General features: G+C 40.6%; 1 protein-coding gene across 7 annotated transcripts; it reads left to right on the forward strand.

Moving 5' to 3' along the window:
* Positions 1–598: 598 nt before the first annotated feature.
* On the forward strand, positions 599–27,251 carry LOC113934543 (N-acetyllactosaminide alpha-1,3-galactosyltransferase-like). 7 transcript variants are annotated; one of them, XM_027615783.1, is made up of 9 exons: positions 599–863; positions 4,664–4,698; positions 4,786–4,855; positions 5,720–5,853; positions 6,562–6,647; positions 7,433–7,465; positions 9,819–9,872; positions 13,803–13,937; positions 25,893–27,251. In XM_027615783.1, the coding sequence occupies exons 5-9, from the start codon at positions 6,568–6,570 to the stop codon at positions 26,584–26,586; spliced, it is 996 nt and encodes a 331-aa protein (XP_027471584.1). In that variant the 5' UTR covers positions 599–863; positions 4,664–4,698; positions 4,786–4,855; positions 5,720–5,853; positions 6,562–6,567; the 3' UTR covers positions 26,587–27,251. The 7 variants fall into 7 exon arrangements, with proteins under 7 accessions (XP_027471584.1, XP_027471583.1, XP_035579538.1 ...); XM_027615782.1 differs by having other exon boundaries at positions 4,786–5,853; XM_035723645.1 differs by lacking the exon at positions 599–863 and having other exon boundaries at positions 4,673–4,698; positions 4,790–5,853.
* The last annotated feature ends 299 nt before the right edge of the window (positions 27,252–27,550 follow it).

The following is a 27,550-nucleotide window of genomic DNA, read 5'->3' on the forward strand; positions in this document are numbered from 1 at the left end:
AAGCCCTGAAGGGCCTTAACTTCTCTTGTCCTTCTTGGAATGATGCGTCTTTGATATCTCCCAGCCAAAGTCACCATGTGATTTACCAATAAGGGAATCATGGTTATGGCAATACTTATAAGTATTTATTAAATGCACTGTTTGTTAAATGTGCCTTATATAAATGAGTAACAGAGGCACAATAGCATACTAACACGTAAAAGGTCATAGAAAGCATGAATACATAACATACCAGTGCATACTTTTTAAGGCGAGGGAAAGCAGGGTTAAGTGAGGATCCATTGGTCAAAGCCTCAGATCTATAAGGGTGATGACTAGAACTCGCATCCAGGACTTTCTGATTCTAAATCCTTTGCTCTTTTCACAGCTCCTGTCTGCTTCCCTCACTCTCTCTTTCACATCTGTGCAAGCGTGCATACATGCACACACACACATTTTAGTCATCTTGTTTTTGAGAAATTTGAGAACACCCAAGGAATCAATACCAAAAGCTCTCAATTCCTCTATTAGGCACTAAAGAGAGAAAACTTAGTAGACCAAAACCTCTCAGAATGCAGGTCTAAAGCCATCATTGCGCCATGTTGGAGAGGCAGGCAAATGAAACGTGAGCGATACGGGGTCCAGGGAAGCATGGAGGAAGGAAGGACGAAGCTGCCTCGGAGGGGCTGACTCTGAGCTTTAGAAGAAGAGAAGCGGGTAACTGAGGAGTGGAGCTGGAAGGAGGTTTCAGAGCGAGGAGCAGCAGATGTAAAGCACAGAGGGCTGCCGGGAGACCTTCCCAGAGACCCACACAAATGGTGCTGGGGCCTTGGCACTGGCTGAAATCAGCTGGCAGAGCCCATGTGGAAAGCAGAAAAGACCATGTGAGTACTTTGGCTGCTTGAGGACTCCACATTTGCCTGCCATTTGTACCTCTCTTTCTCCCCTCACAGCAATGCCGGGGCTCCTTGATGGAGTCTACGTGATTTCCATGGAAACTGGTGCCATGGTTGGACCCAGGGATCCAGACTAAGCAAATCAACACTTTCCATCTCCTTGGTGGCAATGATTGATTTGGGGATGGGCAGGTGACCTAAACTAGTCCGCTCAAAGTGAATCTCCGCTCCTTTCAGGAAATGAGGAAGCATGTAGTATTAGGAGCTTGACCACGGGAAGGTCAGCCTTAGGATGGAACAAGGATGCTGAAGGAAATACTGTTCTTGATGACAAGCCTGAGTCACTGAAGCCTGCACTGCCTGTGGGCTTTTCAAATGTATGAGTCACATTATTAAGTCAGTTGGAAATGGGCTTTCTCTTATAACTGAAAAATATCCCCATTGAACCCTTCTAGAATTGTTCCTGAAAGGCAGGTCCACAGTCTGCCTTTGCATCAGTCCCAGCCCCCCACTACAACTCAGAGGCACTGCTTAGCTCATACCTACTGAATGAATGCATGAATGAATGATCACATCCACTCCCACCATACTTAATAAGAAGTAATTGTTTTTCATTAAATTTCGATTGTGGACTCTATGTCCTACCACAGAGTGGATACTTTCATATCTGGCACTTGGAATATTTCCTCCTGTGTGTAGTACATAGCATGAGGACTCAGGAATTGCAGCCGGGGCTTCGGGCTCTAACCTGGTGCCACAATCTACTGGGTTCAGTGCTGCTTAAGGTCAGTGATGCAGGGACCAATTGGCTTCATCAGTGTGGAGCAGTGGTTCTCAACCAGGATGACTTTGCACCACACCCCCCGCCCCCGCCCTGACCCCAGGGACATTTGGCAATGTCTGAAGATATTGTTGGCTGTCACAGCTGGGGGGCGGGGAATGCTACTCACATCTAGTGGGTAGAGGCCGGGGATGCAGCTAAATGTCCTACAATGCACAGGACAGCCCCCGCAATAACGATCTGGCTCAAAATGTCAATAGTGATGAGGTTGAGAAACCGTGGTGTAAAGTTCCTTTGGACTTCATTAAGGAAGAAACACTGGGGAGTCAACATGTATAATACCCAGTGGCCTATCCCCTAGGGAGAGTCCCTGATGGGTGTCAAGAGCCTTAAACTCACCTCTTACTCCTGGAACATTCACAGCTAAAACAGAAGCAGTTCCCTATACTGGACACTAGAGGGCAGGGATTTCCAAAGATTATACTTCTCCAAAGCAACTGCAGTGATTAAAAACATTCCTCTCTGGATCTGGTAAAGACCACACATTTATAGAAATAGATATGAATAAATGCAAATAGCTATAAATATCTAAAGAATGTGGCTGTGAAAAATCAGCCAAAGTTAGAACATACTTTTAGTGAGGTGACTGTAACTGTTCAGAATAAAACGTGGTTATGCTAGCTAGGTATTTTAGTTACAAATATTTTCATTGCTGGGGTGCCAGGGTGGCTCAGTTGGTTGGGTTTCTGATTTAGGCTCAGGTCATTATCTTGGGGTCCTGGGGTCAAGCCCTGTATCAGGCTCTGTGCTCAGCAGGGAGTCTGCTTGTCCTTCTGCCTCTGCCCCCACCCCCTCCTGCTAATGCGCATGCTCTCTCTCAAATAAATAAATAAAATCTTTAAAAAAATATTTTGATTGTAAGGAACAGGCATCCCCCTTAAGCTGTCTAAATCTGAAAGGGAGATTTTTAGGAGGCTATTTTTTGGGAGGGAAAGTTCCACTGAATACAAGAGAGAGTTGATAACCAGACAGTAGTATACTGAAGCTGGTTTATGCCTGCTTGTTTCCCAACTCCCTGTGCAGGGACTTCACTGTGGTAGCTTGATATGGGCCACACTGGGAGTACTGACACCATGGGAATCAGCAAACCCTGGAAATCAGGGCTCTTTTCCCTTTCCTTTTCCAGTTTTCTTTTTTAGGAGTTTGTTGTGTAAAAATTTTCCAGCACATCACTATAGCCAGGCCATGAGCAAGAGCCAGGGAAGTTCTAAGGGCTTCAACAGCTAAAAATTGTGAACTTTCCCTAGGGGTCTGTCAATATGGCTCAGCCCCAACTATTTCTAGACTCAGGGTTTCTTTTCTTTTCTTTTGTTTTTTTTTAAGATTTTATTTATTTATTTGACAGAGACACAGCGAGAGAGGGAACACAAGCGGGGGGAGTGGGAGAGGGAGAAGCAGGCTTCCCACGGAGCAGGGAGCCTGATGCGGGGCTCGATCCCAGGACCCTGGGATCATGACCTGAGCCGAAGGCAGATGCTTAACGACTGAGCCACCCAGGTGCCTCTCTGTTCCCTTTTTTTAAAAAAAAAATTCTTGTGCTGTTTCCCTGTTTACTGTAACCACACCTTCTTAATAGTAAGCCATCTCAAACACTTCCTGAGAGTAGATGGGCTTTCAATATTATTATTTCAATATTATTATGCCTGTTCATGCCTTACCATCTTATTTGTCCAACCAGAGGACAATGTACCCCCAGGCTTCCCACTCTTTCCCCTCCTCTGGAATGCCCCCCACTTGGAGAGACTGTCATAATGACAGAGTGTGAAAACTTCTGAATGTGGGTGGCTAAGGTGGCTTCTGATTGCAGTTTAAATGTAAATGGATTTTCATTTCCTCTCTTTTTCACATAAGATGATTAATATTGATTTTATCCTTCATTTCACTGAACTTTTCTTCTAGAGTATACAATCCATTTGTAAGCCCATCCACTAACATCCTCATTTCAAATACAGTACTTTCAAAGTTCTAGAATGTCCATTTTTAAAATTTTTTATTGTTATGTTAATCACCATACATTACATCATCAGTTTTTGATGTAGTGTTCCATGAGTCATTGTTTGTGCATAACACCCAGTGCTCCACGCAGAACGTGCCCTCCTTAATACCCATCACCAGGCTAACCCATCCCCCCACCCCCTTCCCCTCTAGAACCCAGTTTGTTTCTCAGAGTCCATCGTCTCTAATGGTTCATCTCTCCCTCCGATTTACTCCCCTTCTAGAATGTCCATTTTTAAACAGCTTTCCTCTGTTCATTTGTTTTGACCAAGCTTTCCATTAAATCCTCAAACATTTTTATAATAGTTCCTTTAAAGTCCTTGGTTACCACTTTCAACATCTGATTTATATTGGGGTCTTGTTTTCTTCAGTATGGGTCACATATTCCTGTTTCTTTGCATGTCTAGGAATTTTCCAAAATGTCTACCTGACATTATAGATGACCTGTAGAGACTCTGGATTCTGTTATTTTCCTCTAAAGAGTGTTGATTTTTGTTTGGACAGATAGTTAACTGGGCTGGACTCAAATTCCAAACTCCATTTATCCTGCAGGGAGCATTGGCGGAAATTGCTCAATTTCAGATGTTGTTATTTCCTAGGGAAACTGCAGTTTTTCCTAAGCATGGACAGTTTAGTTGTCCTCCAGGGTTTAAGTCAGAGTTTCTATGCAGATTTTGGGGTACCCCATTCTGTGTTTTCCTCTTTCTGTTTTCTACATTATTTTTTAGCCTTCTTTACATGTACGAATTTCATCCTCTGACCGCTCAAGTCTTTCTCTGTGAGTTCTAGCCACCCAACTCTGTGTGAATTGGGAGGTAACCTCAGATGAAAAGTTGTATAAATGTAAATTTTACCTGATACACTTCCCTCCTTTCAAGGATCAACTGGTTTTGTTCCATCTCTTTTGCCTTCAAATAGTTTTATTTAATTTTTATTTTATTTTCCCTTCCAGGACTTATGACTGTCATCTATGGGAGCATTAGTCTGGTATGATCTACTTTCCTATGACTCAAAACATTCTAATTCTGTATTAATTTAACTATCCTTCTTCACCATCCCCATTTTTTCTTCTAGGAAGAATGGAGATCAACAGAAAACTTCTAATATTAATAATAGATTTTATTTCCTGTATGGATCACATATGGTATGTATTATTTAGGTCACTGTAAACCACTGGTGAGTAGTAATGGCTTAATTATTAATTTCTTAATGGCGTCTTTCAATGAGCAAAAGTTTTCTAATTATAATAAAGTATAATTTATCATTTTTTTAGTTGTTGTTTTCTGTCACCTTCTAAGGGACCTTTATCTATCCCCAGGTTAGAAAGATATCCTCCTATGTTTTTCTCTAAAAGCTTGTGGCTTTAGCTTTTATGCTTACATCTATAATGCATTTTGAATTAACTTTTGGTATGTGTCATATACACACAACATAGGTGAGTTGCAAAACCCTGAGTGGAAAAAAAAATGCAAAGAATACATGCCATGCAATTCTACTTACATGAAGTTCTACAGCAGGAATAACTCCGCTATGGTAATAGAAATCAGAACACCGGTTTCCTGGATGGGAGAGAGTAGTGACACAAAGGGGCACAAGAAAAAAGTTACTGGGGTCATGGAGACATCCTGTATCTTAACTGAAGTGGTATTTACATAGACATGTACATGTGTAAAAAACCCAATGAGCTGTACACTTAAATTGCATGTGTTTTACTTCATGTAAATTGTACTTCAATTAAAAATGTATTATAAAAAAAATCCCAAGTAAGGAAAAGAACTGCAATGATCCTATGTTTTTTTTCCCTAAATGGGACAAAATCTAGTCCCTTGGTATTGACAAAGAGAAGCTACTGGCATATGAATTGTTATGATTACAAGTATCTAATTCTTTCATCATCAAAAGAGAATCTGATGACATCATCACTCCCAGAAGACTGAAATAATAAACAGGTAAACTGGGCAGTGCCGTAGAACCAATACCAGGTTATCTGATTCATGATTTTTCAAAGGTCTCAGAATGTCCTGCTTGAAAACAGCCCACTTGAGATTTTCCACATGTCTTCCCAAACAACCATACTGTAAATATTAAGCCTCTAAGGAAGAAACTACATAAAAGTCCTATGTGATCTTAGGAAAACAAAAGGTAAGAGTTTGTCCTTAATTTCAACCAAACTGAGCCACATTCAATTCCTTTTCTGCACACAATTTCATAAGTGCATAGACTGAGTATCATAAAGGAGCTTTATAAACTTCATGGCAAAATTCCAAGGTCAAAGTACAAATAATCTAAAAATTATAGTTCAGCCTCTAGCCCATACTTGGAATCAATTTTATATTCAAATACTTTTGAGGAAGAGCATCTATTTTATGCTGTTATTGGTCCTATCACCTATTTGGAATGATCGTCTTCATAATATTAATTCATTAAAAATAAGTTCCTTTACAACTATACCCCTCTTTAAAGTCCAAATAACTATTTTCACAATTATCTCTTTTCTTTGGAACCCCACCCTGTAAGTTAGGCCGGGAAGTGGCATTTGTATTTTGATTTTCTGTAGGAAAAGCCCTGTGCACTCTAGAAAAGACAAACGAAGGTTGTAAAATCTCTTGCATCAAGGCTGGCTTAGACCAGCTAATGTCCTAGCTAGCTCCCACAAAAAGTGTTCGACTCAACTCTATTTTCATATAAAGAGACATCCAAGGACAAGATGTGCCTCAAATCCTAGTCGATATCTGTTAAATCAGCTGGTTTATGTCATGGGGAATCACAATTCAACACAGCTTATTCTGTATACATTGTGTACATTGTGCTATATTTAATCTACTTTTATCTGTTTCTTTTTCCTCTCAGGAAAGGATGAAATATGGAAGAAAAATAATTCAATTGTTACTATTTTTATTGTTTCTCTGGGCTTTGCACAGACAGTATCATTTCAGGTAATTTTTAAAAAATTAATGAATATTTTATTCTGGGGTTTGGTAAGGATCTAGTTTGTCAGAAAGGTGATAGGCTAACCCCCTGAATAAATAAGCATCCAAATGTATCAATCCAATATACCCAGAAATATCCAAATGGCATTCAGATCTATCAGCATAAACATAACCGTCAGCATAAAAGTTCTTTGTTTCTAATGTGATCAAAGCTAAACATAATTTTTGTAGGCTCATATGTGTGAGGAGAAGCAATGTAAGCTACCAAGATAGTGACCATCTAATTATGGCAGTTAGCAAATGTTAGAGAAACTGCCATTTTTATTTATTTATTTTTTATTTTTTTATTGTTATGTTAATCACCATATATTATAAATAGGTGGCTTCTTTAAGAAACATCCCTAATATTGGTGACTTCCAGTACTATGTATGATATCTGCCCTCCCCATAGTTACATAAGTAGAAAGAATTCATTGGCAATTAGCAAATTCCATTGTTTCAATGATATTAAGTTAGCTCTTCTTTCATTCATAGCTCAAATAATTAGGTTTCCTTTTTTTAAGATATAGCATATGAAGTCCTTAACTGCAGTAATTTTTTTTATCACGTTCATTACTGTATCTCTCTACCACCAATAATGTTTGCACATAGTATGTGTCTTAGTCTGTTCGAGCTGCTATCCCTCTGTGCTCTCTCTCTCTCAAATAAATAAATAAAATCTTTAAAAAATTAAATGTGGAAACCCTTTGTATAAGTTTAAAAGTAATATAATTATTTTTGTTTATCCTAAGCACAAAGAAACTACAGAAGGTACACCGGTGCTGGTAAGCCTTATTTACAAATATGCTATGACCTCTTCTTTGAGGACAAAACCTGTTGGAGGGCAGTGGGGTACCTGCAAGTCCTTGGCTCCTGCAGGCAGGGTAAACCAAAGTAATTTTACAAACATACGTTGGAGATGCTCATGTAAGGTCAGAGGACTAGGAGTACTAGGAGTGAGAAATGGTTAGGGGAAACGTGTGATGGGAGCCAGAACCCAGCTTCCAGGAATCTTGGGTCTTTTAAAGCTCTGGGAAATCACACAGGAGTCAAGTTTTGGTTAAAAGATTCAGGAGATTGTTATTAACCACAGGCCACCTACAAAATCATACTATCAGACCGTACGCAGAGAGAAAAACTTCCTTAAAAATTGTGCAAGACCCCAAATCATAATATGTTCTTCGATTTCTCCCTGCAGTCATGGGAACCCACATAGAGAAGTAAAAGAAACTTTCTGATGCTTGTTGTGTCGAAGAGCCTTATGTCTCTGGTGGTTCCATGGTGCACAACACTCTCACCAGGACCGTGACTCCATATGTGGGTGAGCTGCTCTGTGCATGAAAATAATACAGTAAGATGGTTTTCATGGGCAGGGTATGTTTCCCCTCTATAGAGCCATGGCTAACAGGGGGCAGTAACTCTCAACCACCTGAAAACAAAAAGAAAATCCCTAGACAAAGGTGGGAACATGCAAGGGAAGTCTGCTGCAGCAGAGGCTGGGAGAAAGAATGATTTAATATGTTTTCTGGTAAAATGTACACAATGCAACACAATCTAACAATCGCTCTATCATTAATATTAGCTCTCCTTAGCATCAGGCTTACACATACGGCCTTAACACACTAATTCTCAGCATCCAAAGGCTTTGCTGTCAAGGAGGCAGGTGCCTGTGTAGAAGGCCATGGTCTCAGTCACACCCTGGACACTGCAGTGCTCACTCATGACATACAACTCAGCTCCACAGCTGCCCAATCCCCTCCTGAACTCAGCCCGGGATCAACTCTCCAAAGATAGGCTAGCTAGGGTGCCATTAGAGTGTGTAGCAGGGAGGAAGTAAGGACTCAGGCCCAACTATTTGTCTTCCCACCTGCTGTGTGACTATGGACAAGATAATAAAAACTCTTTGTGCCTCAATTTCCTTATCTAGTAAAATGAGGATAATAATAATGACAACAATACCTATATCATAGAGGTGGATTAAATTAGATAATACTTAGGAAATTATTCCATAAGTATTAGCTATTAATGAAGGGAATCTAACCTCATCCATCAGGTTAGAGTATACTTCCCTTAAGTAGGGATATTTAACAGGAAACCTAAAGGCTATGTGGGAATTAACTGGTTGAAGTCGTGGCGTGTTTAAGGAAATTTAAAGAGGCAAGTGAGTCTGGAAAATTGTCACTGTGGGGCTGGGTAGGAGACATGGCTGGAACAGTGTGAAGGGTCAGATCACGCAGAATGTCATGACCATATAAGGAATGTAGATGTGATCCTCAGGACAATGGGAAGCCACCGAACCCTGTTAAACAGAATAATGACATGGGAACACTGGAGCTTCAGAAGCATGACAGTGGAAGCACAGTGGACATATGGAGAATGGGTTGAAAAAGGCCAGGGCAAGGACAGGCAGAGGGGATCACAGTGTTAATTACGGGGGATGGGAATATGGAGGCTCATACTTCTGCCTTGCCAATCCAAGTGATAAGGCAACATATGAAGGGAATATGAAGGGGACCTACTCTGGGGAAGACAGGATGATTTTCACATTAAACATCTTGATCTTGTGGCATCGGTGCAAACTTCAAGTGGAAGACTTCAGAACACAATTGGATGTCTGGGTCTTAAATTCCCAGGAGAAGTCTAGCTGCACATACAAATCTGAAGCCACAGGAAAATGCCTGCACGCATGTCAACTGATCAAATAGAAAGCCTAGGTGAAACCTTCAAACCAAGGGTCCTGAGCAGATAGGATATTTAAGGCCAGAAAGTAGGGTTATATTTCCGTTGCAATAAAAGGGGGGAAATCAGTGCTCAAGATAAATTTGGAGGCAAGGTGGCAGAAGATTGAGGGAGCTTTCATGTGATGACAGCTATTTCTCTATCAATGAGAAGAAGGAGAATGAACATTGTGGAAACACATAAAGGTTTCTGGGCAGCCCAGAGACTGGTAAGTCGAGGTAAGAAATCATGATTTTCCATGCCACTCCCATCAAAGTTCATCATTGCTTTTCATATACTGCTTCACGCTTATCTTGCACTTTACATCATATTATAACATAGCCCATGATTTGCTAGACACTCAGTTGCCTCAAACTCAAATAGATACTGTGTGATTCTTTGCATTATTCCTCCTGATAGGTTTGTGGATACTCAATCAAAAGAATTAGAGCTATCAGACTGGTTTTCTCCCAGGTAAGAATTCCAAATCAAACACATGTGAGATTGATCCATAGATTGTTCAGAAGTTAACAGATGGCAACAATACCACAAACGGCATTCCAACTGTTGGATGGCAGGTGGATCTTTGATTACATTTTAAAAAATAAGCAGTGGCCAAGACGCATTGGGAATGGACATTAGGGCCTACATCCTCCATAAATAAGAGTGTGGGATGACAGAAACCCAAAGGCCCTAAAATTATAGCAGGTCAAAGTGTGAAGGGTATATCTGAGATCTTTTGGTTGATTCTCCTCATTTCACCAATGAGGGAACCATAGCCCAAATCAGATAGATGGGCCATCTGTGCACTTCTCACTTTAATATGGTGGCTTTCCTCTGGCCTCTCTGCCTCTCTCTCCTTACTACACCCACCAGTCTTTCTCCCTGGTGCTGCAGGGTTTCAGGACTTGTCCTAATTAAAACTTTGCAAAGAGATGTCCAGTTAAGATCATGATTGGATAATGGTCTGTGACTCATCCTTCCATGATAGCCTAACTTTTATCAGATCGAATCAGGACACAGAAAGCACGCAGATTATTTTAAGAGAGAATTTAATACAAAGCATTGTTAACTAGCATAAAGTTGTTAACTAGGTAACTTGAGCTTAAACTCATGCACTCCACTGTGCTAGTATCTCCGAGCTCTTGAAAGGCCTCTTGGGACAGAGAACCAGCCCTCTAGGGAAGGGTACCATGAGGCTGGGTTTGCAAGTGTTGGAAAAGCTGAAATCTGGATTCAACTGCTGGTCTGGGAAGGAACTGCTAATATGGTGGTGTGGCATTTGAGGGAACAGGAGGCAGGCAAGGGAGCCCACTGGAAACAGGAAAGAGCAAGTTCCTTTTTCCTCCAGGCTTGTAATTTTCCTCCAGCGTGCCCTCTATTAGCAGAGCCTCACGGGGTGCCCGCTGTGGCTCGCAGAGTCCCAGCTCAGCACAATAAAGCCGAGTATAGTGGGGTGGGTTTAGTTATGGAAAGATGCTAGCTTAATAACTGGCACAGGATCCCACTAACAAGTAAGGCATATCCTTGTAACTCAGGGTGATGATTCATCCCAACAATTGAACAAAGGAGAAAACCATATAATCATATTTATACCCAAATAAGCTACGGATAAAATTCAACTCCCACTGCATTTCTTTTTCTTTTTCTTTTGTCTTTTTTTTTTTTTTTGCTTCGAGGCTTCCTTGCTCCTTGCCTGCTTCTCCCTCTACCTGCCTCTCCCTCTGCCTGCCATTCCCCCTGCTCGTGCGTTCTCTCTCTCTGAAATAAATAAATAAAATCTTTAAAAAAAAAAAAAGATTTGTCAATTTTGTTGATATTTTCAAAGAACCAACTTTTGGCTTCATTAATGTTAGCATTTTTTTCCTCTTCCTCTATGTCAGTTGTCTCTGCTCCAGTCTTTATTCTTTGTTCCTTTGCTTGCTTTGGGTTTAGTTTGCTATTTTTTTCTAGTTCCTTAAGGTGGAAGGTTAGGTTATTATATGATATCTTTCTTCTTTTGTAATATAGATGTTTACAGCTATACATTTCCTTCTGACTATTGCTTTTCACTGCATCCCATAAGTTTTGGTATGTTTTATTTTCGTTTTTATTCATCTCAATGTATTTTTAAATTCCCTTTGTGATTTTTTTCTTGACCCCTTGGTTGTTTAAGAGTGTGTTGTTCAATTTCCACATATTTGTGAAGTTTTCAAATTTTGTTATTGATTTCATTCCATTGTCAATGAACAAGATAGTTTGCATGTTTCCAGCCATCTTAAGTTTATTGAGATTTGCTTTATGGCTTAACATATGATCATTCTGGAAAATGTCCCATGTGTATTTGAGAAGAATATGTATTCTGTTGTTGGTAAAATGTTCTATGTGTATCTGATTCTTTCTTCTGCCTGCTCAAATCTGCTGTTGGGCAAGTTTTTTAGGGCAAGTTTTTGTTTGTTTGTTTGTTTGTTTTTTTCAGCTATTATACTTCTCAGCTCCAGAATTTCTATTTGGTTCCTTTTTATAATTTCTATCTTTTTATTCACATTCTCTATTTGTTAAGCTATTGTTCTCCCAGTTTCCTTTAGTTCTTTGTCCATAGTTTTCTTTGGCTTTTTCAGCACATTTAAAATAGTTGGTTTAAAGTCTTGTTTTAGGGCGCCTGGGTGGCTCAGTTGGTTAAGCGACTGCCTTCGGCTCAGGTCATGATCCTGGAGTCCCGGGATCGAGTCCCGCGTCGGGCTCCCTGCTCAGCGGGGAGTCTGCTTCTCCCTCTGACCCTCTTCCCTCTCGTGCTCTCTATCTCTCACTCTCTCTCTCTCAAATAAATAAATAAAGTCTTTAAAAAAAAAGTCTTGTTTTAGTAAGCCTAATGTCTGGGCTACCCTAGGGACAGTTTCCCTATGAGTGGACCATACATTCTTGTTTCTTTGCATGCCTCATCATTTTTAGTTGAAAATTAGGAATTTTGTATATTATAGTGTGATCACTTTGGAAGTCAGATTCTCTTACCTCCTAGAGTTGTTTGTCTGTTTAGTGACTTTTCCAAACTATTTTTTAAAGACCATATTCTTTGTCTTGTTTGGTCTGCGAGGTCTCTTTCCTTTAGCTTGTGGTCAGCTAGTGGTTTGACAGAGATACCTTTAAATGACTAGAGCTAGAGTGATGCTGATGGTGGTGGTTGGGGGGGTTATTGGAGAAGGAGAAATGAAGAGATGGAGGCAGAGGAGAAGGGGGAAGAAGAAGAAAAGAGAAAAGGAAAGAAGAAGAAGAAAGAAAAGAACGCTTTTACAGTCTTTGAAGATTGGTTCTGTGTTTGGACTCTCCTTCAACACAGCCCAGCTATTTACAACTCTGCCTTAGCCTTCACTTCCTGCTTGCACTGAGTCTAAATATCATCCAGAGGTGAAAGCTTAGGATCTTCAAAAATCTTTTTGGAGCACGTAACCTGCCCTGAACATGTGCATGGATTTCCTAATTCCTTGTTATACATAGGATCTTATCAGGGCCTTTACTTTTCCAAAGAACTCTCTTCCAAACTTTTCTTCCCCAGGCTTTCAGCACATCTAGTGTTTATCCAACTGTAATTTCTTGCCTCAGTTGGCAGGGGCTTGTTCCTTTTTAAAATGTTTTCAAGGACTGCCCTCCACTTACCCACTTTTCCATTTTGAGAGAGTTCTGAGTTAAGCAAAACAAAGGAAAGCACTAGCAGTCCAGTCCTTTGAGGAACTCTCAGGTCAAAATGAACAAACACAATTCCTTCGGAATTAGATCCACTCTTCTCCTCCAGAAGCAGGTACTCACACTGAGAACATGATTTGCTGTTTTCAATACCACTGCCATACTGGCAGGGAGTTGGTGTAAGGCTAAGTTAAAATACCACAAAGCTTTCCTTCTCCTATTGTGTTGTCATCCTTTTCTTGATTTACCTTTTGCTTGATTGCTCTAAAACTCTGGAAGGTAGCCAAACTTTGGCTACCTTCCAGAGTTTTGACAAAGTTGTTTCTGACAGTATGCAGTAACATTAGCCTGGCAGCATTTTAGAATATGAAACTGGAAAGGTCATTTTTCAAAATATGGTCTCTGAAAATAATTAGTGTCAAAAAGCCTAAGGCCAGGAGATTTTGTCCAAATACAGGAGATATTGCTATTTTAGACTTTGGGTGACATTTTAACTGTGTCCTCAAAGACCTTGGAATCACAGTATAACTAATTTGTAAGGTACTTTTGTAATGATCTGGCCATTTCTGAGAAGCTGTTTCTCCAGTCTATCATAACCATCAAAGCTTCGAATTAGGAGTAAGGAAATGCTGCAACCAGACACAGGCTTTATACATTAGTAACATCTACGGCAGTTTTTTTTTTTTAACTACTACAGTTTTATTAAAAGATATCTTGTTCATAAGTCTTATGTCTTTCTTACAGTGAATACATGAACCTGTCTACCACCAGCTGGTCAGCTCCGGTTGTATGGGATGGCACTTTCAATGAAGAAGTATTGGAAGAGTATTATGAAAAACATAAAATTACTGTGGGATTGACTGTATTTGCTGTAGGAAGGTAGGTAATGCCAAATGTCCTTTACATTCAAGCTTTTTATTGTAGAAAATGGTAGATTATCAATAATCCCACCTCAGGAATCTAGGAAAAGTGGGACAAAATAATGCCAAAGTAAACAGAAGTAGGGAAATAGTAAAGATGAGAACAGAAATCCATGAAACTGAAAACAGAGAAGCCATAGAGAAAAATCAAAAAATCAAAAAGCTTTTTCCTTGAAAAAAAAAATCAATAAAATTCACAATCATCCAGGAAGTCTGGCAAAGAAAAAAAAAATTGACAAAAATTACAAATATTAGGAAAGAAACAGGGTATATCACCTCAGACCTGGCAGACATCAAAAGGATAATTAGAGAATACTAACTCTACACACATACGTTTGAAAACTTAGGTGAAATGGACCTTGAAAACACTATCACAACCCACCCAATGTGAAATTGACCATTTCAATAGCCCTATATCTGTTGAGGAAACAGAATTAATAATTTTAAACACTCCCAAAGTCTCCAGGCCCAGATGTTTTCACTGGAAAATTCTACCAAATATTTAAAGAATTAACATCAGTTCTACATAATCTTCAAAAAATCAAAGAGAAAGGAACACTTTCCAATTCATCTTACGAAGCAAGTGCTGCCCTCATATCAAAATCATACCCCAGGGGGCGGAGCAAGAGGGCGGAGGAGTAGGAGATCTGGATTTCGTCTGGTCTCAGGAATTCAGCAGAATAGGGATCAAACCATTCGCAACACCTACGAACTCAACAGGAGATTGAAGAAGAGAGTAGCAACAACTCTCTGAACAGAGAAGCGACCACTTACTGGAAGGTAGGACGTGCGGAGAAGTGAATCCGAGGCGATATTCGGGAGGATAGACGGTGGGGGAGGGGGCCTCCATCGGCCGCTTCTGGCAAGTGCTAGAGCCGCGGAGCACAAAATCGGAACTTTTAGAAGCTGGCTCCGCTGAGGGACGTCGCTCCAGTGGCTAAGCGGGGGTGGAGCCCTCGCAGGACAGTGTGGTCTCAGGACCCTCGGGGTCAAGAAAGACCGGGGGTGCCTGAGTGCGGCAGAGCTCCCAGGTATCAGAGCGGGGAAGCCGGCTGCAGAGACGGAGCCGAGGCGCGGGCTCTCAGCTCAGGGTTGCCATAAACTGTGATCCGCGGCCCACTCGGGCCACTGCTCCTCCAGCAGGGACCCAACAAGCGGCAGAGCCGGGGAGACTCCCCTTCCTCCCCCGGGAGGAGCGGCGCGGGAGCACACCGCAGGGATCTGCTGGGTTTGGAGACTCCACACGGGGTCGGGTGCCAGAGATAGAAACGCTCGGTCACAGGCCGGGTGAGCACGGAGTGCGGCCGGAGACCGGGGACACGGGAGTGACTGCTTTTCTCTGGGGGCGCACTGAGGAGCGGGACCCCGAGTTCTCAGCTCCTCCGGGCGGAGATTGGGAGGCCACCATTTTCACCCTGGTCCTCCAAAGCTGTACCGAGAGCTTGCAGGGAACAAAAGCTCCTGAGAGCAAACCCGAGCAGCTTGCTTAGCCCGGACTGACTAGGGCGGGGCAATTCCGCTTCCGGCAAAGACATTTGGGAACCACGGCAACAGGCCCCTCCCCCAGAAGATCAGCACGAACAGCCAGCCAAGACCAAGTTTACCGATCAAGGAGAACGGGAGAACTCCAGCGCTAGGGGAATACTGCACATAGAATTCATGGCTTTTTTACCATGATTCATTAGTTTTTCAAAGTTAATTTTTTAAACTGTTTTTTTTTTGAATTTTTCTTTTTCCCTTTTTCAAACAACATCTTATCAATCCCTTTTTAAAAAAAATTTTTTTTTATTTTTCTTTTTTAGAGTCATATTTTATCCCTTCATAGTAGTTACCCTTATTTTTGGCATATATATATAAGTTGTTCTCTCTTTAAAATTTTGAGATACAGTTTCTTCTAACAGATCAAAATAAACCCTAAATCACTGGTGTATGGCTTTGTTCTAGTCTCCTGCCTGATCACATTCTCTCCCCCCTTTTTTTAAAATCTTCTTTCTTTTTTCAAACAACTTCTTATCTTATCAATTCCTTTTATAAAATCTTTTATAATTTGCATCTTTACAGTCATTTTCCATCCCTTCATTCTATCAACCCTTATTTTGTACATATGTAAGTCTTTCTTCCTTTAAAATTTTAGGAGGCACTTTCTTCTAACAGACCAAAATACGCCCAAAATCCAGTGTGTGGCACTGATCTATGCACTAGCCTGATCATATTTGATCATATTCTGTTTTTTTTTTTGTTTTGTTCTGTTTTTGTTTGTTTTTATCTTTTTCTTTTTCTTTTTTTTTCTTTCCCTTTCTTTTCCCCTGGTTTCAGGTCTTTTCTGATTTGTATAGAGTATATTTGCTGGGGACATTGTTAACCTGTTAGCATTTTATTCTCTCATTCATCTATTCTCCTCTGGACAAAATGACAGGATGAAAAAAATCACCTCAGCAAAAAGAACAAGAGGTAGTACCATCAGCCAGGGACCTACTCAATACGGATATTAGTACGATGTTGGACCTAGAGTTCAGAATCATGACTTTAAAGATACTAGCTGGGCTTGAAAAAAGTGTGGAATTATTAGAGAAACCCTTTCTGGAGAAATAAAAGAACTAAAATCTAACCAAGTCGAAATCAAAAAAGCTATTAATGAGGTGCAATAAAAAATGGGGGCACTAACTGCTAGGATAAATGAGGCAGAAGAGAGAATCAGCGATATAGAAGACCAAATGATGGAAAATAAAGAGGCTGAGAAAGAGAGAGAGAAACAACTACAGGATCACGAGGGCAGAATTCGAGAGATAAGCGATACGATAAGACGAAACAACATTAGAATAATTGGGATCCCAGAAGAAGAAGAAAGAGAGGGGCAGAAGGTATATTGGAGCAAATTATAGCAGAGAACTTCCCTAATATGGGGAAGGAAACAGGCATCAAAATCCAGGAGGCACAGAGAACCCCTCTCAAAATCAATAAAAATAGATCAACACCCCGACATCTAATAGTAAAACTTACTAGTCTCAGAGACAAAGAGAAAACCCTGAAAGCAGCTCGGGAGAAGAGATATGTAACCTACAATGGTAGGAACATTAGATTGGCAACAGACCTATCCACAGAGACCTGGCAGGCCAGAAAGGACTGGCATGGTATCTTCAGAGCACTAAACGAGAAAAATATGCAGCCAAGAATACTATATCCAGCTAGGCTGTCATTGAAAATAGAAGGAGAGATAAAAAGCTTCCAGGACAAACAAAAACTAAAGGAATTTGCAAACACGAAACCAGCCCTCCAAGAAATATTGAAAGGGGTCCTCTAAGCAAAGAGAGAGCCTAAAAGCAGCATAGATCAGAAAGGAACACAGACAATATACAGTCACAGTCACCTTACAGGCAATACAATGGCACTAAATTCATATCTTTCAATAGTTACCCTGAATGTAAATGGGCTAAATGCCCCAATCAAAAGACACAGGCTATCAGATTGAATTAAAAAACAAGACCCATCAATATGCTGTCTGCAAGAGACTCATTTTAAACCCAAAGACACCTCCACATTGAAAGTGAGGGGGTGGAAAACCATTTACCATGCTAATGGACACCAAAAGAAAGCTGGGGTGGCAATCCTTATATCAGACAAACTAGGTTTTAAAACAAAGACTGTAATAAGAGATGAAGAAGGACACTATATCCTACTTAAAGGGTCTATCCAACAAGATCTAACAATTGTAAATATCTATGCCCCGAACATGGGAGCAGCCAATTTTATAAGGAAATTAATAACAAAATCAAAGAAACACATTGACAACAATACAATAATAGTGGGGGACTTTAACACCCCCCCTGACTGAAATGGACGGATCATCAAAGCAAAAGATCAACAAGGAAATAAAGACCTTAAATGAAACACTGGACCAAATGGGCTTCACAGACATATTCAAAACATTCCATCCCAAAGCAACGGAATACACATTCTTCTCTAGTGCCCATGGAACATTCTCCAGAATTGATCACATCCTAGGTCACAAATCAGGTCTCAACCAGTACCAAAAGATTGGGATTATTCCCTGCATATTTTCAGACCACAATGCTTTGAAACTAGAACTCAATCACAAGAGGAAAGTCGGAAAGAACTCAAATACATGGAGGCTAAAGAGCATCCTACTAAAGAATGAATGGGTCAACCAGGAAATTAAAGAAGAATTAAAAAAATTCATGGAAACCAATGAAAATGAAAACACAACTCTTCAAAATCTTTGGGATACAGCAAAGGCAGTCCTAAGAGGAAAGTATATAGCAATACAAGCCTTTCTGAAGAAACAAGAAAGGTCTCAAAGACACAACCTAACCCTACACCTAAAGGAGCTAGAGAAAAAACAGCAAATCAAGCCTAAACCCAGCAGGAGAAGACAAATTATAAAGATCAGAGCAGAAATCAATGAAATAGAAACCAAAAGAACAGTAGAACAGATCAACGAAACTAGGAGCTCGTTCTTTGAAAGAATTAACAAGATTGATAAAACCCTGGCCAGACTCATCAAAAAGAAAAGAGAAATGACCCAAATCAACAAAATCATGAATGAAAGAGGAGAGATCACAACCAACACCAAAGAAATACAAACAATTATAAGAACATATTATGAACAACTCTCTGCCAGCAAATTAGATAACCTGGAAGAAATGGATGCATTCCTAGAAATGTATCAACTACCAAAATTGAACCAGGAAGAAATAGAAAACCTGAACAGACCTATAACCACTAAGGAAATTGAAGCAGGCATCAAAAATCTCCCAAGAAACAAAAGCCCGGGGTCAGATGGCTTCCCAGGGGAATTCTACCAAACATTTAAAGAAGAATTAATACCTATTCTCCTGAAACTGTTCCAAAAAATAGAAATGGAAGGAAAACTTCCAAACTCATTTTATGAGGCCAGCATTACTTTGATCCCAAAACCAGACAAAGACCCCATCAAAAAGGAGAATTACACACCAATATCCTTGATGAACATGGATGCAAAAATTCTCACCAAAATACTAGCCAATAGGATCCAACAGTACATTAAAAGGATTATTCACCACGACCAAGTGGGATTTATCCCTGGGCTGCAAGGTTGGTTCAACATCCGCAAATCAATCAACGTGATACAATACATTAACAAAAGAAAGAACAAGAATCATATGATCCTCTCAGTAGATGCAGAAAAAGCATTTGACAAAGTACAGCATCCTTTCTTGATCAAAACTCTTCAGAGTATAGGGATAGAGGGTACATACCTCAATATCATAAAAGCCATCTATGAAAAACCTACAGCGAATATCATTCTCAATGGGGAAAAGCTGAGAGCTTTTCCCCTAAGGTCAGGAACGCGGCAGGGATGTCCACTATCACCACTGCTGTTCAATATAGTGTTAGAAGTCCTAGCCACAGCAATCAGACAACAAAAAGAAATGAAAGGCATCCAAATCAGCCAAGAGGAAGTCAAACTCTCACTCTTTGCAGATGATATGATACTGTATGTGGAAAACCCAAAAGACTCCACCCCAAAACTGCTAGAACTCATACAGGAATTCAGTAAAGTAGCAGGATATAAAATCAATGCACAGAAATCAGTGGCATTCCTATACACCAGCAACAAGACAGAAGAGAGACAAATCAAGGAGTCGATCCCATTTACAATTGCATCCAAAACCATAAGATACCTAGGAATAAATTTAACCAAGGAGGCAAAGGATCTGTACTCAGAAAACTCTAAAATACTCATGAAAGAAATTGAAGAAGACACAAAGAAATGGAAAAACGTTCCATGCTCATGGATTGGAAGAACAAACATTGTGAAGATGTGAATGCTACCTAGAGCAATCTACACATTCAATGCAATCCCCATCAAAATACCGTCCACTTTTTTCAAAGAAATGGAACAAATAATCCTAAAATTTGTATGGAACCAGAAGAGACCCCGAATAGCCAGAGGAATGTTGAAAAAGAAAAGCAAAGCCGGTGGCATCACAATTCTGGACTTCCAGCTCTATTACAAACCTGTCATCATCAAGACAGTATGGTACTGGCACAAAAACAGACACATAGATCAATGGAACAGAATAGATCGCCCAGAAATGGACCCTCAACTCTATGGTCAACTCATCTTTGACAAAACAGGAAAGAATGTCCAGTGGCAAAAAGACAGTCTCTTCAACAAATGGTGTTGGGAAAATCGGACAGCCACATGCAGAAGAATGAAACTGGACCATTTCCTTACACCACACACAAAAATAGACTCCAAATGGTTGAAAGACCTAAACGTGAGACAGGAGTCCATCAAAATCCTAAAGGAGAACACAGGCAGCAACCTCTTCGACCTCAGCCGCAGCAACTTCTTCCTAGAAACATCGCCAGAGGCAAGGGAAGCAAGGGCAAAAATGAACTATTGGGATTTCATCAGATAAAAAGCTTTTGCACAGCAAAAGAAACAGTCCACAAAACCAAAAGACAACCGACAGAATGGGAGAAAATATTTGCAAATGACATATCAGATAAAGGGCTAGTATCCAAAATCTATAAAGAACTTATCAAACTCAACACCCAAAGAACAAATAATCCAATGAAGAAATGGGCAGAAGACATGAACAGACATTTTTCCAACGAAGACATCCAAATGACCAACAGACACATGAAAAAGTGCTCAACATCGCTCAGCATCAGGGAAATCCAAATCAAAACCTCAATGAGATACCACCTCACACCCGTCAGAATGGCTAAAATTAACAAGGCAGGAAACGACAGATGTCGGCGGGGATGTGGAGAAAGGGGAACCCTCCTCCACTGTTGGTGGGAATGCAAGCTGGTGCAGCCACTCCGGAAAACAGTATGGAGGTTCCTCAAACAATTGAAAATAGAACTACAATACGATCCAGCAATTGCACTACTGGGTATTTACCACAAAGATACAAATGTAGGGATCCGAAGGGGTACGTGCACCCCAATGTTTATAGCAGCAATGTCCACAACAGCCAAACTGTGGAAAGAGTCAAGATGTCCATCAGCAGATGAATGGATAAAGAAGATGTGGTATATATACACAATGGAATATCATGCAGCCATGAAAAGGAATGAGATCTTGCCATTTGCAACGACGTGGATGGAACTGGAGGGTGTTATGCTGAGCGAAATAAGTCAATCAGAGAAAGACATGTATCATATGACCTCACTGATATGAGGAATTCTTAATCTCAGGAAACAAACTGAGGGTTGCTGGAGTGGTGGGGGGTGGGAGGGATGGGGTGGCTGGGTGATAGACATTGGGGAGGGTATGTGCTGTGGTGAGCGCTGTGAATTGTGCAAGACTGTTGAATCACAGATCTGTACCTCTGAAACAAATAATGCAATATATGTTAAGAAAAAAAAAAGAAGAAGAAGATAGCAGGAGGGGAAGAATGAAGGGGAGTAAGTTGGAGGGGGAGACAAACCATGAGAGACGATGGACTCTGAAAAACAAACTGAGGGTTCTAGAGGGGAGGGGGGTGAGGGGATGGGTTAGCCTGGTGATGGGTATTAAAGAGGGCACATTCTGTGTGGAGCACTGGGTGTTATGCACAAACAACGAATCATGGAACACTACATCAAAAGCTAATGATGTAATGTATGGTGATTAACATAACAATAAAAAATTTTAAAAAATCATACCCCAAAAAGTACAAGAAAGTATTAAGTTGAACAATGTACATATTACCCATTAAAATTATAAATTTTTATAAAGAACTTCTCAAACTCAACACCCAAAAAGCAAATAATCTGGTCAAGAAATGGGCAGAAGACATGAACAGATACTTCTCCAAAGAAGACATACAAATGGCTAACAGACACATGAAAAAATGTTCGATATCACTAGTCATCAGGGAAATACAAATCAAAACCACAATGAGATACCACCTTACACCAGTTAGAATGGTAAAAAATTAACAAGACAGGAAAAAACAAATGTTGGCAAGGATGTGGAGAAAAGGGAACCCTCTTACACTGTTGGTGGGAATGCAAGCTGGAGCAGCCACTTTGGAAAACAGTATAGAGATTCTTCAGGAAGTTAAAAATAGAGCTACCATATGACCCAGCAATTGCACTACTAGGTATTTACCCCAAAGATACAGATGTAGTGAAAAGAAGGGGCATGTGCACCCCAATGTTCATAGCAGCAATGTCCACAATAGCCAAACTGTGGAAGGAGCCGAGATGCCCTTCAACAGACGAATGGATAAAGAAGATGTGGTATATATACATACAATGGAATATTACTCAGCCATCAGAAAGGATGAATACCTACCATTTGCATCCACATGGGTGGAATTGGAGGGTATTATGCTAAGGGAAATAATTCAAGCAGAGAAAGACAATTATCATATGGTTTCACTGATATGTGGAATATAAGCAATAGTGCAGAGGATCATAGGGGAAGGGAGGGAAAACTGAATTGGGAAAAATCAGAGAGGGAGACAAACCAGGAAAGACTCTGGACTCCGGGAAACAAACTGAGGGTTACAGAAGGGAGGGGGGTGGGGGGATGGGATAACCGAGTGATGGGTATTAAGGAGGGCATGTGTTGTGATGAGCACTGGGTGTTATATGCAACTAATGAATCGTTGAACACTACATCAAAAACTAATGATGTAGGAGCAAGATGGCAGAGGAGTAGGAGACCTGGATTTCCTCTGGTCTCAGGAATTCAGCTGAATAGGGATCAAACCATTCTGAACACCTACGAACTCAACAGGAGACCGAAGAAGAGAGTAGCAACAACTCTCTGAATAGAAAAGCGACCACTTTCTGGAAGGTAGGACGTGCGGAGAAGGGAATCTGAGGCGATATTCAGGAAGATATACGGTGGGGGAGGGGGCCTCCGCCGGCCGCTTCTGGCAAGTGCTAGAGCCGCGGAGCACAAAATCGGAACTTTTAGAAGTCGGCTCCGCTGAGGGACATCGCTCCAGTGGCTAAGCGGGGGTGGAACCCTCGCGGGACAGTGGGGTCTCAGGACCCTTGGGGTCACAGAAAGACCGGGGGAGCCTGAGTGCGGCAGAACTCCCAGGTATCGGAGCGGGGAAGCTGGCTGCAGAGACGGAGCCGAGGCGCGGGCTCTCAGCTCGGGGTTGCCATAAACTGTGATCCGCGGCCCAGTCGGGCCACTGCTCCTCCAGCACCCTCCTTCAGTAGAACACACTGAGTCTTAGAAGAGTCCTGTGCAAGTGAAGGGGCACTGAAACCAAAGCCTCATTAACTTTATCATAAAAACTCCCTTGTGTGTGTTAAAGAACCCCTAAAAATCTCAGTAATTAATGGCATCGAGTGCCTCTGAAATTAGGCGTGTAGGTGGGACTGAAAACAGAAGGATAGATTGAAAGTATCTATATAGAGCATTTAGACATGAATATTTGCTACAGGGATGAACAAATAAGCCAATATAATAAAACAAATGCCCACGCAAATGTGAAAGACTATGGCTATGGCAAGACATTGTGGATCTGTAGGAAAAGACTTCCATAAATGATGCCGGAAAGAGTCGACGTCCACATGAGAACACCGCAATTGTACCTCTGTGGCATATTATGTATGGCAAGCATATACAAACATAATTCCCAGGTAGTTTGAAGACCAAAAGTTAAAGGGAAAACCATAGTGTATCTTCGTGAAATCAAGACAAGAAAGGAGTTCTTAATCAAGATACAGAAAATACTGATCATAAAGGAAAAGGTTGATAAATGTGACTGTATTAAAATTAACTTTACCTAAGAAAACATCAGAAAAACCCAAACTAGAGAGAAACCGAGAACAGACTGGAGGAGCCTAAGGAGACATCATGACAAAATGCAGTATGTATTCTGGATTGGAGCTTGGAAACTAAAAAGGCCATGAGGGGAAAAACTGGTGAAATCAAAATAAAATCTGTGGTTTAGTTATAGTCTTTAACCAGTTATAGTCTTTAACCACTGATAATTTCTTAGTTTTGACAAATGTACCACGGTTAAGATATTAACATTAGGGGAAGGTGGGTAGAGCATATACGGGAACTCTCTATAATATGTTTGCACCTGTTCTGTAAATCTAATACCATTCCAAAATAGAAAGTGTTTTAAAAATTGAGGAAAAAAGTTCTCCATTATAGTGAGAGCGCCTGACAATAACTTTTTTTCCATGTCAAAGACATCCAACTCAAATAAACCTATTGCCAGTCTTGACGTGGTCACTAGCTAAACAACTAGGTAAAGAGCCAGGCCACCCCTCCCATGAAATTCCCCTTTTATTTATTTATTTAAAGATTTTATTTATTTATTTTGACAGAGAGAGACACAGTGAGATAGGGAACACAAGCAGGAGGGGAGGGAGAGGGAGAAGCAGGCTTCCCGCTGAGCAGGGAGTCCGATGTGGGGCTCGATCCCAGGACCCTGGGATCATAACCTGAGCCCAAGGCAGATGCTTAACGACTGAGCCACCCAGGCGCCCGCGAAATTTCCCTTTTAAAGAAAGGCCTGGGTAACCTACATTACCGACCACTTGAGTGACCCTGCGTTTTCCTTCCTGTGCTTTCATTCTTGCTCTTGGGTTTTAAATTGTGAAACCCTAGGCCCCCCACCCCGATAAGGGCAGAACCCTCAAAGTCCCCCCTTCTCTCTCCCTACATAGGACCTCACTCTGTGACCCTGCGCTTATCTTGTACCCTCCAGGACTTGTGAGAAATAAACCTTGTTTTTTCAAAGTTCTCTGATGGTTGTTGCTGAGATGCATCTTGCAAGTGTAATAAGAACCACCAGGGCTGGTCGAGCCAACACTGGCTCTGGTAGGGGAAATGTCTGTGGGGGTCTCACCACAAGTAGCAGGGCTCAGGTGAGTCCCAGGCATTCCCAGCCAACAGGATTACTATCAAAGCCTGAGAACAAAAACAGCCCTATATTATGCCATACACAAAAATTAATTCAAATGGATAACCAACTTAATGTGAAAGTTAAAACAATAAAGCAACTAGAAGAAAACATAGGAGCATATTTTCACTACTTTGAGGAGGCAATGATTTCTGAAATGTAATACAAAAGCACGAACCATAAAAAATGTGGATAAATTGTATTTCTTTGGATTTGAGTTGCTAGTTTCCAATTCAGTAGAATATTTTAAGTGATATTTTTCATAATTTATCTTGCTTTAATTATTTAAATTGCCATAATTTTAGATATTCCAAACTAGAAAGTTTTCTTCTGACTCCATCTGCTACGTTTCTTAAAACTTAGGTCAATATTCAGAACTTATTTTTAATGATTATATAAACATTATTTGAAGCTGAGGCATGTATGATTACCCTTCCTTTTTTGAATTTACCTGAGGCCATTTATTATTCTGAGACTTTTCACTGGGTTGAGAGACCAGAAAAGAGAAAGTTTTGTTTTCTAATCCTACAATCTTAGCACTATACTAAAGGCCACAAGGCAAAATAAGAGAGACCTTGCAGATAGTGGTAGCTGACCATGCTACCTCTAACCTTTTCTGCATAACTGACCCCTCATAAAGCAAGCCCCAGACATCAATCACTGTTCTTGCAATGCCCCAAGACCTTCTTGCCTACAACCTGAAAAGCAAGTTCCCTCTTCTCTGATAACCCTGAAGACTCCAGTTCTCATCTTGCACTGGGCTCTGTGTTGTTTCCTGATCTCAACAAGTTTCATTCCCCCTCGTGGGGAAGTCCTCTTCTCTCCTATAATTCACAGAACCCCGTCATGGAGAGGAAAGGCGGATGATTTCACTTGCTTTTACACCACCTAAATACAACTCAAGAAGTATATCTAATATTTGGTTTGCTCACTAGCATGTTTGAACAAACTACAGCCAGGATAATTTAAGTAGTATGTGTTCCACCAAAATGTAAGGCAATGAACTTAGTCATTTCTTATTTGGTTCACAGATATATTGACTACTATTTGAAGAAATTTATATTATCTGCAGATGAGTTTTTTATGGTTGGCCATAAAGTCATAATTTATGTCCTGATAGATGACTTCTCCAGGATGCCTTGGATACAGCTGCATCCCCTCCGTTCGATCAAAGTGTTTGAAATTAAGCGAGAGAAGAGATGGCAAGATATCAGTATGATGCGCATGAAGGCTATTAGTGAACATGTTATGGATCATATCCAATATGAAGTTGACTTTCTCTTCTGCATGGACGTGGATCAAATCTTCATAAGGAAATATGGATTGGAGACTCTGGGGGAGTCAGTAGCTCAGTTACATGCTTATTGGTACAAGCAAGATCCTATAGTGGTGCCATATGAAAGAAGTGAGTTATCAGAAGCATATATACCTTTTGGTATGGGAGATTTTTATTACCACGCTGCTGTATTTGGTGGCACTCCCATTCAAGTTCTCGATATTGCCAGGGAGTGCTTAAAAGGAATCATGAATGACAAGAAAAACAGCATCGAAGCAGTGTGGCATGATGAAAGTCACCTAAACAAGTATTTCTTTCTCCATAAACCCACTAAACTCTTATCACCGGAATATTGCTGGGATTTTACTAAAACAGATGTTCCTTTTATTTACAATATCAAACTCGTTTGGGCTAAAAAGGATTATGAACATCTTAGGGTGACAGTGTAATTATATAGCACTTTCTTCAGGTTGCTGAAGTTAAGAGCATCATTTTGTCTTATTCCTTAGGAAATTAGCACTTGATAAATTTTACCACTAAAAAAAAAGAATCACTAACAAAATGGCAAGGCCACCAACACAGCATACTCATACTTTTCCTCATATTCATTTTGAATTGTATAAGATGGGATATAGCAGTTGCAGAATGAATGTATTGACATCAGATGGAAATACAGTGATTTCATATCCTGTGTGAGTGTTGAGGAAATATTATTTTTTGGATCACAATGAACAAAATAGAATCTCTCACAAGAAAATGAAACCTGAAATATTTTTATTGATCCATGTGGATACACATTTCTCATATTGCTTAAGAAAGGGGATTGTCTAGAGGTGTGGATAAGAAGTCACTGCAAGAATAGTAATATTCTCTCTATGTAAAACATTAAAGACGTTTAAAGTTGCCACCAGATGGACAGATAATTACTTAGGAAACTGAGTCATTCAAAAAAATTTGTGAATTTGTAGTTTTAAAACTACAAAGTTGTTTGTTGTAAAAACTAATTGAAAAGAAAATAAGATACAGAGAAAATTGAAAGCCCCCCTTTACTCTCCCTTTGAAAACCTACCCTTCGGGGTGCCTGGGTGACTCAGTCATTAGGCGTCTGCCTTTGGCTCAGGTCATGATCCCAGGGTCCTGGGATCGAGCCCCGCATCGGGCTCCCTGCTTGGCGGGAAGCCTGCTTCTCCATCTCCCACTCCCCCTGCTTGTGTTCCCTCTCTCACTTTGTCTCTCTCTGTCAAATAAATAAATAAAATCTAAAAAAAAAAAGAAAAACTACCCTTCAATAATCCTTTCATAAGCATTTACATACCTACCACATGAATACACACACACACACACACACACTCACTCACAGGCTTATTTAATATTTTATACAAACTGATTTATACCACACACATGCACACATAC

Source organism: Zalophus californianus, chromosome 13, assembly GCF_009762305.2.
Source record: "Zalophus californianus isolate mZalCal1 chromosome 13, mZalCal1.pri.v2, whole genome shotgun sequence".
Classification (NCBI taxonomy): domain Eukaryota; kingdom Metazoa; phylum Chordata; class Mammalia; order Carnivora; family Otariidae; genus Zalophus; species Zalophus californianus.